General features: G+C 43.9%; 1 protein-coding gene across 2 annotated transcripts in view; it reads left to right on the forward strand.

Moving 5' to 3' along the window:
- The window catches only part of OXSR1 (oxidative stress responsive kinase 1), a 96,765-nt gene that overhangs the window by 36,297 nt on the left and 47,487 nt on the right, over positions 1–12,981 (forward strand). Inside the window, exons 4-5 of one of the 2 annotated variants that reach the window (XM_031952344.1) lie at positions 8,614–8,755; positions 10,628–10,683. The exons of the other annotated variant lie outside the window; for it this stretch is intronic. Coding sequence (XP_031808204.1) covers positions 8,614–8,755; positions 10,628–10,683 — 198 coding nt within the window. The remainder of the gene's footprint in view (positions 1–8,613; positions 8,756–10,627; positions 10,684–12,981) is intronic. 2 annotated transcript variants of the gene reach the window in all.

Genomic DNA, 12,981 nt, shown 5'->3' on the forward strand with positions numbered 1-12,981 from the left:
TCACATGTTGTATGGAAACTCCTGGAGGCCAGGACATGCTTCTGCCTTTTATCTTTGATTCAGCACGCTGCCTGATACATAATAAGAACTCGGTAATTGCTTGATGACTGATGAATCTTTTTTTTTTTTTTTTTTTTAATTTAATAGCCTTTTATTTACAGGATTTATACATGGGTAACTTTACAGCATTAACAATTGCCAAACCTCTTGTTCCAATTTTTCACCTCTTACCCCCACCCCCACCCCCTCCCCTAGATGGCAGGATGACCAGTAGATGTTAAATATATTAAAATATAACTTAGATACACAATAAGTATACATGACCAAAACATTATTTTGCTGTACAAAAAGAATCAGACTCTGAATTATTGTACAATTAGCTTGTGAAGGAAATCAAAAATGCATGTGTGCATGAATATAGGGATTGGGAATTTAATGTAATGGTTTTTAGTCATCTCCCAGAGTTATTTTTCTGGGCATAGCTAGCTCAGTTCATTACTGCTCCATTAGAAATGATTTGGTTGATCTCGTTGCTGAGGATGGCCTGATCCATCAGAACTGGTCATCATCTAGTATTGTTGTTGAAGTATATAATGATCTCCTGGTCCTGCTCATTTCACTCAGCATCAGTTCGTGTAAAGATGACTGATGAATCTTGACGGAAATCTCCCAATATGTTGTGACTCGTTGCCTAACCCAGTGTGCTCTTGGATTATCCAGAACTCTGGCAGCACCAGCCAAGCTGAGGAGGGTATGACTGCAGGCCTGGGGATGGATGGGGGCCAGCCACATTGGGTTCAGAAAGATTCTTGGCTGGTTTGGCTACAGGCAGATGGCTTTTTGGCCAAAGCTTGTCCAAAACCATCTCCTAAGGTACAGAACAGTTGTAACCTCTGCCAGTGGAGGAAGTTCTCCATCCCAGGAAGTGACCACTGGGTTAAAGTCAGGTGAGCCTCTTACTGCCAGATTAGGAGAAGGAAGCTAAGGATATTTAGGGTAGAAAAGGCTTGGGCTATGAAGGCACATGATCTTTGTGCTGAAATATCTAAGGGGTTTTCATGGGGGCTGGCAGCTTATTTTGCTTTGCTCCTGATTATGAAAGTAGGATCCATTTGTGGAAGTTGTAGGAAGGTACATTTTCCTTGAGCCCAGCAGCCTCCTTCTGGAGGCACTAAGCCTGGCATTCTGGATGGGCAAAAAGGAAGAGGTGGTCACCGTGTGAGCACAGCGGGGCTGTTTAACTTCAGCCTCAGTTTCCTCCTCTCCCGAAAGAGGATAATAGCGGTTTCCCAGTGATGGGAAACTTAGATGATAGAATTACATAAGGGCACATGTATTTGCCACTGAGAAAACCTACTTAAAGCTTGTAAATGGCCATTACGATTGTAATGTTTCCAGGTGTCTGTGGCTTAGACTCTGTGATTCTGGGCAGGTTAATTCTCTAAGACTGTTGTGGAGAAAGCCCTGCCCTGCTCAGGCAGAGTTGCTCCCTCAAAGTCCTCTAGGGAGGAGAATGTCCTTGTAGAGTGAAGGGGGACTCTAAGCTTGTGGTTCCTTTTTCTGAAAGCCCAGAAAGATTGCCAGCACAGGTAGCAGGTGAGTTTTGCATTACTGTTCCTGTGTGCTAGAAATTTGGATCATGAATACAACTTTATGATGACTTTTCCCCTCATAACATCAGTACTTTCCCCAGATGGTGATAAAATCTGATTCCATTGGAAGGAGCATTAACTGGAGAAGGAGCTTGGGTAACTCCTGGACTATAAGGGCCCCTCTCGTAAAATTGGACAGGAGACAAGGCTCCTTCCAGCATTTGTAAACTCCAGCTGCAGTCTGCTAATCAGCAGACTTAACCCTTTCCCTCTCCATGGTTTTGGACTTTTGAAGTTCTCTTTGTCATTAAAGGCCATCATTTGAATTTTTTCTTTCTGATTTGTTATAGAATTTTGTTCTTTGACAGGGAAACTCTGAATTATGAGGCTGCTATTCCTGGGAGTTTTCTTTTAGTAGCTGGCTAATGGATCCTCCTTCCTTTGGCCCCATGGATCTAAGAGGTCTGGGTAGTTATCTTTTAGGATTTCTCTTTTATCTAAGTTCTTTTGGTTATGGTGTTCAGCTAGTCCAGTGAGTCTTACATTTTTTTCTCCTGGTCTATTTTACAGGCCAGTTGCTTTTGCCGTAAGATAATTTACATTTTCTTTTTTTTTTTTTTTTTTTCAGCTTTTTGAATTTGTTTTAATGTTTTTTGTTCCTTTATGAAGTCATTGACTTCTTTTTGGTCCATTCTAGTTTTCAGGAGTTTCTTGCTTTTTTGTACCTCTTGTGTCAAGTTGGTAATTCCCTGTCTAAATCTTATTTCAGAGTTCTCATTTCCTTTCCAGTTTTTCCCTCAAGTATCTATATTCCATTTGAAAAAAGTTTAAACTTTTTTTTTTTTTATCTTTTTCAGTCTACTTGAGTTTGTGCCTAAGCTGTATTTTTCTGTTAGCTTTGTTTGAAGGTGTTTGAGAGTCATGTTCTCCTGCATTTGTTTCTTGAGTGCCCCCACCACCATAGTAGCTCACTGTGGTGCAGTTTGGTTTTTGTTCACCCATTCTCTAGCCTGTATTCTAACTTAAGGCTTGATATTTGGGTTGGGCTCTGCCACACTTGTGGTGGGAAGCTCTGGACTGGTCCTGTGGCTGATTTTTTTTTTTTTGGGGGGGGGGGAGGTGAGGGGATGTACAGGAAGGGAGCTTGAGCTATTATATATTCAAAAGTATCAAGAACCAGCTGGGACCTGCAGGCTTTCAGTGCTCCTAGAGCCGTCTGATCTAGAGCAAAGTCTTCAAGTCCTTGACCTGAGTTTGAGTCTGAAGTGGCTGCTGCTAGTCTCTTGCTCCCATCAGCCAGCTAGAAAGTCATGGTTCACAGTAGTTCATTTGTGGGCTTCCCTTTGGCCTGGGTGTCCTGCCTCACTTGTCTGGCTCTGTAGGCTGGAAGAAATGCTGGATGGGGGACCCTGCTTTGAGCCTGAGGGCTAAGCCATGGCACTGCTGCTGCTATAGGAAGCTGCTGTCTGGATTTCCTCTTTTTTGGTTACCCTGCCCAGGACCTCCCTGAGTGGTGGCGGTCCTATCCTTCCTGCCCTAGTTGTGCCCCCGGGACCATAGTAGTGCCCTGGTTTGGGTTTGAGGGCATCCTGTGGGGGGGGCTCCTTTTATGCTGGCGCACCAGCTCTTCCTGGACACAGAAGGACTCATGCTTGACGTGCTCCTGCCCAGACCCTGACCTTCATGTCTACAGACCTCTGCCTGTCTCCTGAGGCTGACCCAGCTTGGACACGGAACTTGCTGTGATTTTTCCTGGATTTCTCCATCAGAGCTCGGTCTGGTACTTTTTCCAGATTTGTTTGGGGGCCTCATGGGTGGGAGCTCAGCTGCAGCTCTGGCATCTTGACTCCACCCCTTATATAAGTGCTTATCAACTGTATGATAGATACTAGGATAGAGTATTACTGTCAACTCAAAAGAGAAACAGATCTCTCCAGCGCACGTTGACCTAGAAAACCACAACTTAATATTATCTCTACCATGCTGCAGCCTTCCTTATTTGGTGAAACTTTTCCAATTCCATTTTAATCTGTATCTGCAGCCCTCGAGGGGCCTTGGGGATGCTTGACACCTGAAGGAACACTGGGGTACCTGTCTAGTCTAAACTTTCTGGATCTTATAGAACAGTATAAAGGACTTTAGAGTGGGATGGTTCGGTGTGAATCCACCTGCTTACTATCTGCCTGACCCCAGGCGAGTTACCTGGCATTTCTGGGCCTGTTTCCTCACCTGTGAAATGAGGGGGTTGGACTAGATGGCTATCAAGGGCTCTTCCGGTTCTAGACCTGCTGTCCTTTGGGATTCTTTTGTCAAACACGCTTTATTAAAGTAGTTCTTCCAGGTGCACTTTCTGCTTAAGAGCTCAAGAAATCTTTGTTAAACCTGTGCTCTGGGCAAGGTTTATTAACACTGGAAAAAATCAGAAGGTCTGCCTTCATGAATAAATAGTCTAGTGGGAGACAAAATACATATCTAGATAATAAAACATGCTGGATGGGGGTGGAGATATGTTTGGAGGGGGTTGCACATGTTTAGCCTAAATTGGATTGCTTGCTTGGGGGGAGGGAAGGAGGGGAGAAGTATGGAGCAAGGTTTAGAGCAGGGATTTTGCAGGGGTGAATGTTGAGGGTTGTTTTTGCATGTATTTTTTCCCCCACAGATTTACATATATTTATTGTTGATGTAGAATGATCCTTAATTGGGTTAAAAATGAAGGAAATATCTAGATTAGGCCAATTGTGTAGTAATGAGATCTGTCCTTGAGGTAAAAAACAAAGCTGTTTTTTTAACTCTGTGAGTATTGAATTCCTGCTTCACAATATATTTGAAGGAAGGAAAGACAGCAAATTTGCAGAGAAAAAGCAAATATTAACCCAAAAATGGTGACTGAGACACCTCAATAACTACCAACATTTACATGGATTTTGAAAAGAAGGCCATTGTTAAAAATTAAAAACAATAAAATAAAGCTAAGTTCAAGCATTATCTTTACACAAAGCATTTTCTGATCCAATCAGCCCCACACAAAAATACCTTATATGTCTACCTATATATGTATGTATGTTTGTATCCTTTGGATATAGTTATGTACATGTATGTTTTTATGTATTTTTAACCTCCTCTGAAAAACCATTAAACGCTATTAGAAATTTAAAAATAATGATAATAATAATACATGCCGTCAGTGACCAGGTTCTAAGGCTAAAGGATTTAGAACTAATAGGGATCGTTAGGTGATGATGGGCAGTGCTTGGGAGGGAGGCCAAAGTGGTCTGAAGAGAGTGACAGGATCATCCCCACCTGTCTTGTGGGAGAGGAGAAGAGGAAGGAAGTTTTGGAAGTAAGAGCTTTCAGCAGGTAGAAATGCAGTGAGAATCCGCTCAGGTCTGTCCCAGGGGAAGCCAGGACAGCTTCACACAGTGGAGAGTCTGAAACAAAATGCATGAAGTGAGTTTGGATCCAGACTTTGGGATCCAGGTTCTCAAACGCCAGGGATGGTTCCTCGATTTAGGGCTGAGGAGATCTCCAAGGTCAGCCAGACTAACCCAGAGGGGGGCTGCCCTCTGCAAGGCCACCCATAGAGCCACGGGGAGCTTGCGCTGATTCTGCAGGTGGTGGGGGCCCTCCGATGGGGTCTGAGTAATAGAGGGAGGTGGTCTTTTTGGAAGATGCATCAGCAGCAGGAATGGAGGGAAGTGTTGAAGAGAAGAGAGGCAGGAAGCCTTGAAATGCTAAATATCTTGTCCTGGATACGGGGAAGAATCTCAAAGATGAGGGAAAGTTTTGACAGGGAGAGTGTTGAATAGCTGTTTATATCAAGCAATTGGTTATTTCTTCAAGATGCCTCCTCCTCCCTCAGCCCATTTAATCTTCAGAATAACATTAGTGAGGTAGACGTAATAAAGTAAGCAGGCTTGTAGATGTTGAAACTAAGACTCAAGGAGATGGCAGCAGCATCTGGTGAAAGGGGGCTGGCCTTGGGTGACAGCCTTCTGATTGCCTCAGTTTCCCACTCTGGAAATGAGGTATTTCTTCTCGTCTGTGAACTTTGGATTTGGTTAAGGTTACGCAGCTCGTGAGTGTCACATTTGGGGCCAGGAGCCAGGGCTCCTAGCCAGAGGCATTCCGTGGTGAGTGAGCGAGTGTGAGGAGTGTGCAACACTGTATGCCCCCAGGGGAATGTGTCTGGTGTGCCCTTTTCCTTTCTAAACTGGCAGAGCGAGTGCTGTTCCTTGTGTTCGTTCATCTACGCCCTGCTGCCTCGAGTTTTTGGTGTTGGAAAATCTCATCTGAAACCCTTGGACGATTAGATAAAAACTGTGTTTGTCTTTATATCGCTTTGTTGGCAGCCTCTCAAAGTCTATGATTTCTTTGGGGAAGAGTGAAATCACCTTGGTGGTTTCTTTCACTTCCTTCACTTTCTCATCTCTAGCTGGGAGGCTGATCCTTTTTCCTGAAGTGAGGTTCCAGTCAGGGGAGGAGGAGAGCGAAAAGCTGGCAGTGGGGCTTACCTGAAGCCAGGCCCGATCTTAGCCAGAAGTTCTCTCCTGTTCCCCGCACACAAGGCACATTACGAAGGATGAGAGAATAAAGTTATTCCCAAATTGCTTGTCGATGCTTAGTTCTTAAGGAATATGTGGCAGTGGCTGTCCTTGGGGCTGTTCATCCAAGCGTTTTTGTTCATCCACCTGTCGCATCTCTCCTTGCTAACTCATTTTCATTCTCTTCTACTTTAGCACTGGCAGCAGTAGCTTTGTGCAGAGACGTGGTTTGATGTTTAGACCCGGTCACTTGGGTTAGCCAATATTGGGCTTACAAATGGAACACTGACCACCCTTTGCTGGAGTGATTTGCGATGGTGACTCTTAAGCAAATGCCTCCTTTTTTATATTTTTGGCAAGGCAGTTGAAGTTAAGTGACTTGCCTGGGGTCATACAGCTAGGAAATGCCAGAATTCTGAGGCTAGATTTGAACCTAAGTCCTCCTGACTCCAGGTCTGTGCTCTGCCCACTGCTCCATCTAGCTGCCTTAGCAAGCGCTATTGCTTTAAAAATAACAGTGGGCATCCCTCCCCAAGGAACTAGAATCTGACCTGTGAGAAGGCCTGTTTTCTCTGGCAGTTGGGACGCATGATGCCAAAGGCTTTGTCTTTGTTTGGGATTCCCACTTAGCATCTTTGACGATTCATGAGTCATTTTACTTATCTGAACTCATTCCCCTCTATAAAATTTGGTGAGGGGGAGGAAACTAGATTCCTTGGTATCCAAGGACCTTTCCAGCTCCACATGTAGGACTGGGAATTACTATAATCTTTGGGTTTGTTTCCTTAAAAATAGCTGCTTGTTTTTGAAGCTTATCCCTACCCCATCCCTGCCTCTTCTGGGAACCTTAATGAGTTTAGAGATGCTTTTTGGAGCCTTTTTGCAAATGTGACTTTTATTTGATGTGTTTCTTTACTTTGACCTCCTCTGAGTTCCTTTGAGGTTTTTTTTACAACAGAGTTATGATCATTTTTCAATCATATCTGATTCTTCATGACAGCATTTGCAATGTTTTTGGGCAGAGATCCTGAGGTAGTTTGCCATTTTCTTCTCCAACTCATTTTGCAGATGAGGAAATTGAGGCAAATGAGATTAAGTGATTTGCCCAAAATCACAGTTTCTGAGTGTTTGAGGCCAGATTTGAATTCGGGAAGGTGAGGCTTCCTGCCTCCAAACCTGGCACTCTGGGCACTTTATTGCTGCTCCTAGGACAATGAACTCTTCTATAAAACCACCTTGATTTGGGGTGTTCTTAGAAAGTTGGAGGGAGTGCTTATGGTTAAATCTGAGGACTAGATTCTTGTCTGTGGGCACCAAGTACAAATACATCTCTGAGAGAGACTTTGATCCATGTTCATACTCCTCAGGGATTGCTTTATAATGGATCTCCTATATTTACACTACAGAATATACTATAAAACTTCCTTTAACATTGTTAGTCCGGGGGGGGTATCTTCCCACCTGCTGGCTTTGGGATTGCTCAGACTGGGTGTTCTGTGGACTCCAGATTCCAAACAAAATTCATTATTTTTCCTCCAGACTCTTCCCCTCTCTTTTCCTAGAGAGGAGCCATTTTCATATTTGCCTTCTGTAGATTTCATTTGAAAACATGTTATTGATTCAGAGTGTTTGTAATCCTGTCATGGTCTCCTATCTCTTCAAAAATTGAATTTATTTATTTTTCTTAATAGTATTTTATTTTTCCAAATACATATAAAGATCATTTTCAACATTCATTTTTGTAAGACTTTGTGTTTTTTCTCCCTACCCCCCCCAAAGAGAGCCAGCAATCTGATACTGGTTAAATGTGTGCAGTTCTTTTAAATATATTTCTATATTTGTCATGTTGTGCAAGAAAAATCAGAACAAAGGCAAAAAAACATGAGAAAGAAAAAAAAAAAAGGTAAAAATACAATGCTTCGATCTACATTCAGTCTCCATAGTTCTCTCTCTGGATGCGAAAGGCATTTTCCATCCCAGGTCTGTTAGGATTGCCTTGAATCACAGCATTTTCGAGAAGAGCCAAGTCCATCCCAGTTGATCATTGATCATGACATAAAATCTTGTAGTTACCATATACAATGTTGTCCTGGTTCTGCTCACTTTACTCAGCATCGGTTCATATAAGTTTTTGCAGGCTTTTTTGAAATCGGCCAACTCATCATTTCTCATAGAACAATCTTATTCCATTATCTTCATATAATATAATTTATTCGGCCATTCCCCAGTCGATGGGCATCCACTTAATTTTCACACTACAAAAAGGGCTTCTACAAACACTTTTGCACATGTGGGTCCTTCTCCCTCTTTTTATGATCTTATTGGGATACAGACTTAATGGAAACATAATGGTTCAATCAAGAAATTGAATTTTAAAAAATCAAATCAAAATCATTTGAGCATGTCTTGACTGCAGACAGCTCTCATTTATGCAGGGTAACTGTGTTGAAAGCTAATGGTGAAATGTCTTCTGTCTTTAGGCTCTGTTCTGGATATTATTAAGCACATTGTTGCCAAGGGGGAACACAAAAGTGGAGTCCTGGATGAGGCTTGCATTGCCACAATTCTCAAAGAGGTGCTGGAGGGCCTGGAATATCTGCATAAAAATGGACAAATCCACCGGTAAAGTAAAAAGGAGGCCGGCTTCTCACCCTGCTCCTGTGACCCCAACAATGTCCCAGCCAACACATTTCCACAGTTAGGGCTTAATGCCAAACCTGTGCCTCCTAGGGCCAGACTTGCTTTGTCACCCCACTGCCAGGGACGGGCCTTCTCTTCAGGGGCCATCCCCCTGCCCTCTGGTGGGCAGCGGACACCAGACAGAAACGCGGTGCTGGGCTGAATGCATGGGTGGAAGTGGGAGGGAGAGTCCCCTCTTCCCTTTCTTTTTCTGCTCTTTGCCGACCTCCTTCTCTCCCAATTCTTTTCCTCCTTTCTCACTACTTCCTTCCTTTTTCTCAGGCTTCTCCTCCCATTTTAAACTTCCCTGTAGGCCTGATGTGGGCTTCCTTAAGTTAAATTATTTGTTAAATTATATCTGTAGACCTCATTGCTTTCTGAGGTGAGGTTTTGCCTAGTTGTAGTTTCTGTAGTTGTGATCTATCTGTAATCAAAGCCCAGGAAACGGGGAAACAGGAAGGAGATTTCCAGCCCACGCTCATGGGTTAGAGCTAGCTCTTCCTGGGCTGCTGTGTTCTATCCCCTAATTAGTCACAAAGCTGTCATGCTTGCCACTCAGTCAGCTTGGGCCCCTGATTTAGAATGGGAAGCTGTCTGCATGTGCATTAATTTAAAGGAGTTCTGGGGAAGCTGGACCGGGCCTGTTTGCTTTATCCTTGCACCACGGAACCTACTGTGGACCTTTGCTGGACACAGGCAGTCTTGAAGCATCTTATGGGCTGGATTCTCCGCAGATGGCGAGCTCAGCAGTCCCAGCTCAGAGCCCTACTTCTGCAAGAAATCCAGCCTTGATGCTGGTGCCTTCTCTGCCTTAAGTATGTCAGACTGACCCAGGGAATATCTTGAATTAACATGCTGTCTTCTCCTTGAAATCAGGGACTGGGGCTTTGGGGCTTATTAACCGTATTTTGTATTCCCCATGCTTGGCAAAGAAGGAAGCAAGCATTTATTAGATGCTTTCTGTGTGCCAAGCACTTTGCAAATATTATCGCATTTGATCTTCACCTGACTCTGCAAAGCAGGTGCTGTTATTGTCCCTACTTGACAGTTGAAGGACCTGGGGCAAAGAGAAGGTTAAGTATCTGCCCAGGGTCAAACAGCTAGTTGGTGTTTGACCCAGGTCTTCCTGCCTCCAGTCCCACGCTCCATCCCCTGAGATGCCAATGCCTGGCACAGAAAAGCTGGTCAGTAAGTGCTTGACTGAACTCCACTCAGCCCGCAAATCCAGCTCATCTTCCCGTCTGGTTGGGTTTCACTCACTCTGCTGCCCTTGCAGAGGCACCAGCCCGGACAGGTCTTGGGCCTTCTCCATTGGGCAGTTGCAATGGCCTTCTCCTTGGCTTCCTGCTTCCCCTCTCTCTCCATTCTCTCTGTTAGCTGCCCATGATTTCCCACAGCTTGAATCTGATCACATCTCCCATCTCTCCCACTCTCAGCCCCCTCTGAAAGCTCTGCTGGCCCTCTGTCACCTGCAGAGTCCGATCCAAGTCCTCTGCTTGGCACGGGAAGCCTTTGCCAACCTGACCCTCTCCTACCTTTCCTATTTCCTGCACACTCTGGGATCCAGCCACACAGACCTTTTTGTGCCATGTCCTGGCAAACGGGACTGAAAACAAAGTTTTCCATGTTTTTAGCCCTTCTGTCTTTGTGCAAAATAACCCCCAAAGGCAATTTCATGAGCTTTTAAGGGCAGAAATCACTTGGGTCATTTAAAATGTGGAATAATCCAAAATTCAGGGATGGATTATTGGTGGGGCTTTTTTTTTTTTTTTGAAGGGAGCATGCAGCATTTCTTTCTGTTCTTTATTCATCTAGGGATGTCAAAGCTGGAAATATTCTTCTGGGTGAAGATGGCTCGGTGCAAATTGCAGGTAACGCATTGTCTCCCTTTTGGAAAGGAGCTGAAACTCGAATGCCCAGTATTTGTGTTTTTCATTATGGTGCCATCACTCTTGGGATTGGAGCTTACCAAGAAAGTTGATGCTGTATTTGCCACTTGGTTCCCAGATGTTTCCATGTTTGTGGGGAATTCATTTTGTGGCTTTGGATCCTTTTGTCTCTTCACATCCTCTTACCTGTGTCCCACAGAAGTTTGAGGAGAGTGGATGGATATCCTGCACTTTCACAGGCAGCTTGGTTCAGTGATTAGAGTCAGCATCCTGGGCCTCAGCTCCTGGATCTGACTCCTGACTGTGGTTACCGTAGCCTGCCCCCTTCCCTGACTGTCTGTGCTTCCTTTTGCCTGAGATAGGAGTAGCAATCCTACGCTGGCTCTCTTCCAAGACTGTTTGGTAGCCAATACCCTCTAGTCCTGAAGGCACTAGCTAAATGTGAGGGGCTGCTGCTGCTGTTACTTTATCACTCCATTAAGTATTTAAGCCATGACCCTGGAATGATGGTGAATTAGATTAGAATCTTTTGATAAAGAGAGATGTGGAGAAAGCTATAAGAAGTTTCCACCTCCACTGCCTACCTTGGAGGAGGTGCCTACCTACTGGAACTAGGTATAGCACAAATTTTTAGTTTTATAAAAATAGGTAATTTATCCAACACTCTGGGCACGGGTGTCACATGAGGCCTAAAACAGTTTGTTGTGGGATCACCCTGGGTGCTTTTGTTGGGATTTTGTTAGGGACGTCCTCTGTGCCCACTCAGTCATCTGCCATCTGACAGAGTGTAAATTCAAGAAATAAATGGGTGGTGTTTACAGGGTTTGTTGTTTTGTGGTCTTCGGAGCCTGCAACCTCAGAGGCTGTTATTACTCAGCGCTTGTTGGTTGACTGTGTTTATTCCACAAGGATTTTTAAGCACCTGTTAGGTACCAGACATTGTATTCAAGCCTAGGTATAGAAAGATGAAATAAAAAGAAATAAAAGTCCCTGCCTTCGAGGAGCTTATTATATTCTTTTGGGACAGGGGAGGGGTTAGAAACAAGCAAACCCATCGAATCCTTGGCAAACTTAGCAGCTTGGGAAGTACCTCCTGAGGCTCATTGAAGCTAAATGCTTTTCCCAAGGTCATATAGCTGATTGGTGTCTGGAGAGACATCTGAACCTCAGCCTTCCTGACTGCAAACACAGTCCTTTTTCCATAAGGCTATTTTCCCTGTCAGGGGGACTGGTGAAGAAGTATGACTTTAAAAGAAGGTGGGGTTGCTTGTGTAGGACTCAGGACAGTTTGAGTTCTCCATTGTGCCATGCCAGTGTAGCCAAATCTCCAGGGAGGATCTATGAGAGATCCGTAGAAGAATGGAGAGGAGAACAATGCAGGGAGAGAAAGTATGAATGGGTTGGGGTCTCCATTGAAGGTGTCCAGAGAACTCCCAGATCCAGTTGGGAAAAGGCTTAACCAAATAAACAACAAGAGACCACAGATAAAGTGAATGGTGGTTTTCTGAGTCCATATGAACCCACAGGGATCCATTTTTTTAAAAAAAAATTATTATAGCTTTTTATTTACAAGACATATGCATGGATAATTTTTCAGCATTGACAACTGCCACACCTTTTGTTCCAATGTTTCCCCTCCTTCCCCCCCATCCCCTCCCCCAGATGGCAGGTTCACCAATACATGTTAAATATGTTAAAGTATAAATTAAATACAATATATGTATACATGTCTAAACAGTTATTTTGCTGTACAAAAAGAATCAGACTTTGAAATTGTGTACAGTTAGCCTGTGAAGGAAATCAAAAATGCAGGAGGACAAAAATAGAGGGATTGGGAATTTTATGTAATGGTTCATAGTCATCTCCCAGAGTTCTTTTGCTGGGTGTAGCTGGTTCAATTCATCACTGCTCTATTGGAACTGATTTGATTCAAGGGATCCATTTTTCTTGAATTTTGTCATTCTTGGTCTGCCTCAGTGTTAGGACGGACCCATGAGTTAGCTAGTCTAACTTGAGAGTAACCGTGGGAGGAGTTGTTGTCCAGTGCAGGCATTGTGAGGGTGTGCTGTTGACTGGGAGTTAAAATTAGTAATATATTCTAATTCAGAGAACTCTCTAAGTTATGCAGATGACTCCCAATTCCCAGGGCCCCACACCTTCATTCCGAGAGTGAGTTTGTACCAGTTTGGCCTTGTCCAAGCCGCACTTCAGGTTTCCAACTATTGTGGTACAGCATTCCTGCATTTAAAAAGTAGATTGGAAATGGTGGCTATAAAGATG

The sequence above is a fragment of the Sarcophilus harrisii genome, chromosome 1, assembly GCF_902635505.1.
Source record: "Sarcophilus harrisii chromosome 1, mSarHar1.11, whole genome shotgun sequence".
In the NCBI taxonomy this organism is placed as follows: Eukaryota; Metazoa; Chordata; class Mammalia; order Dasyuromorphia; family Dasyuridae; genus Sarcophilus; species Sarcophilus harrisii.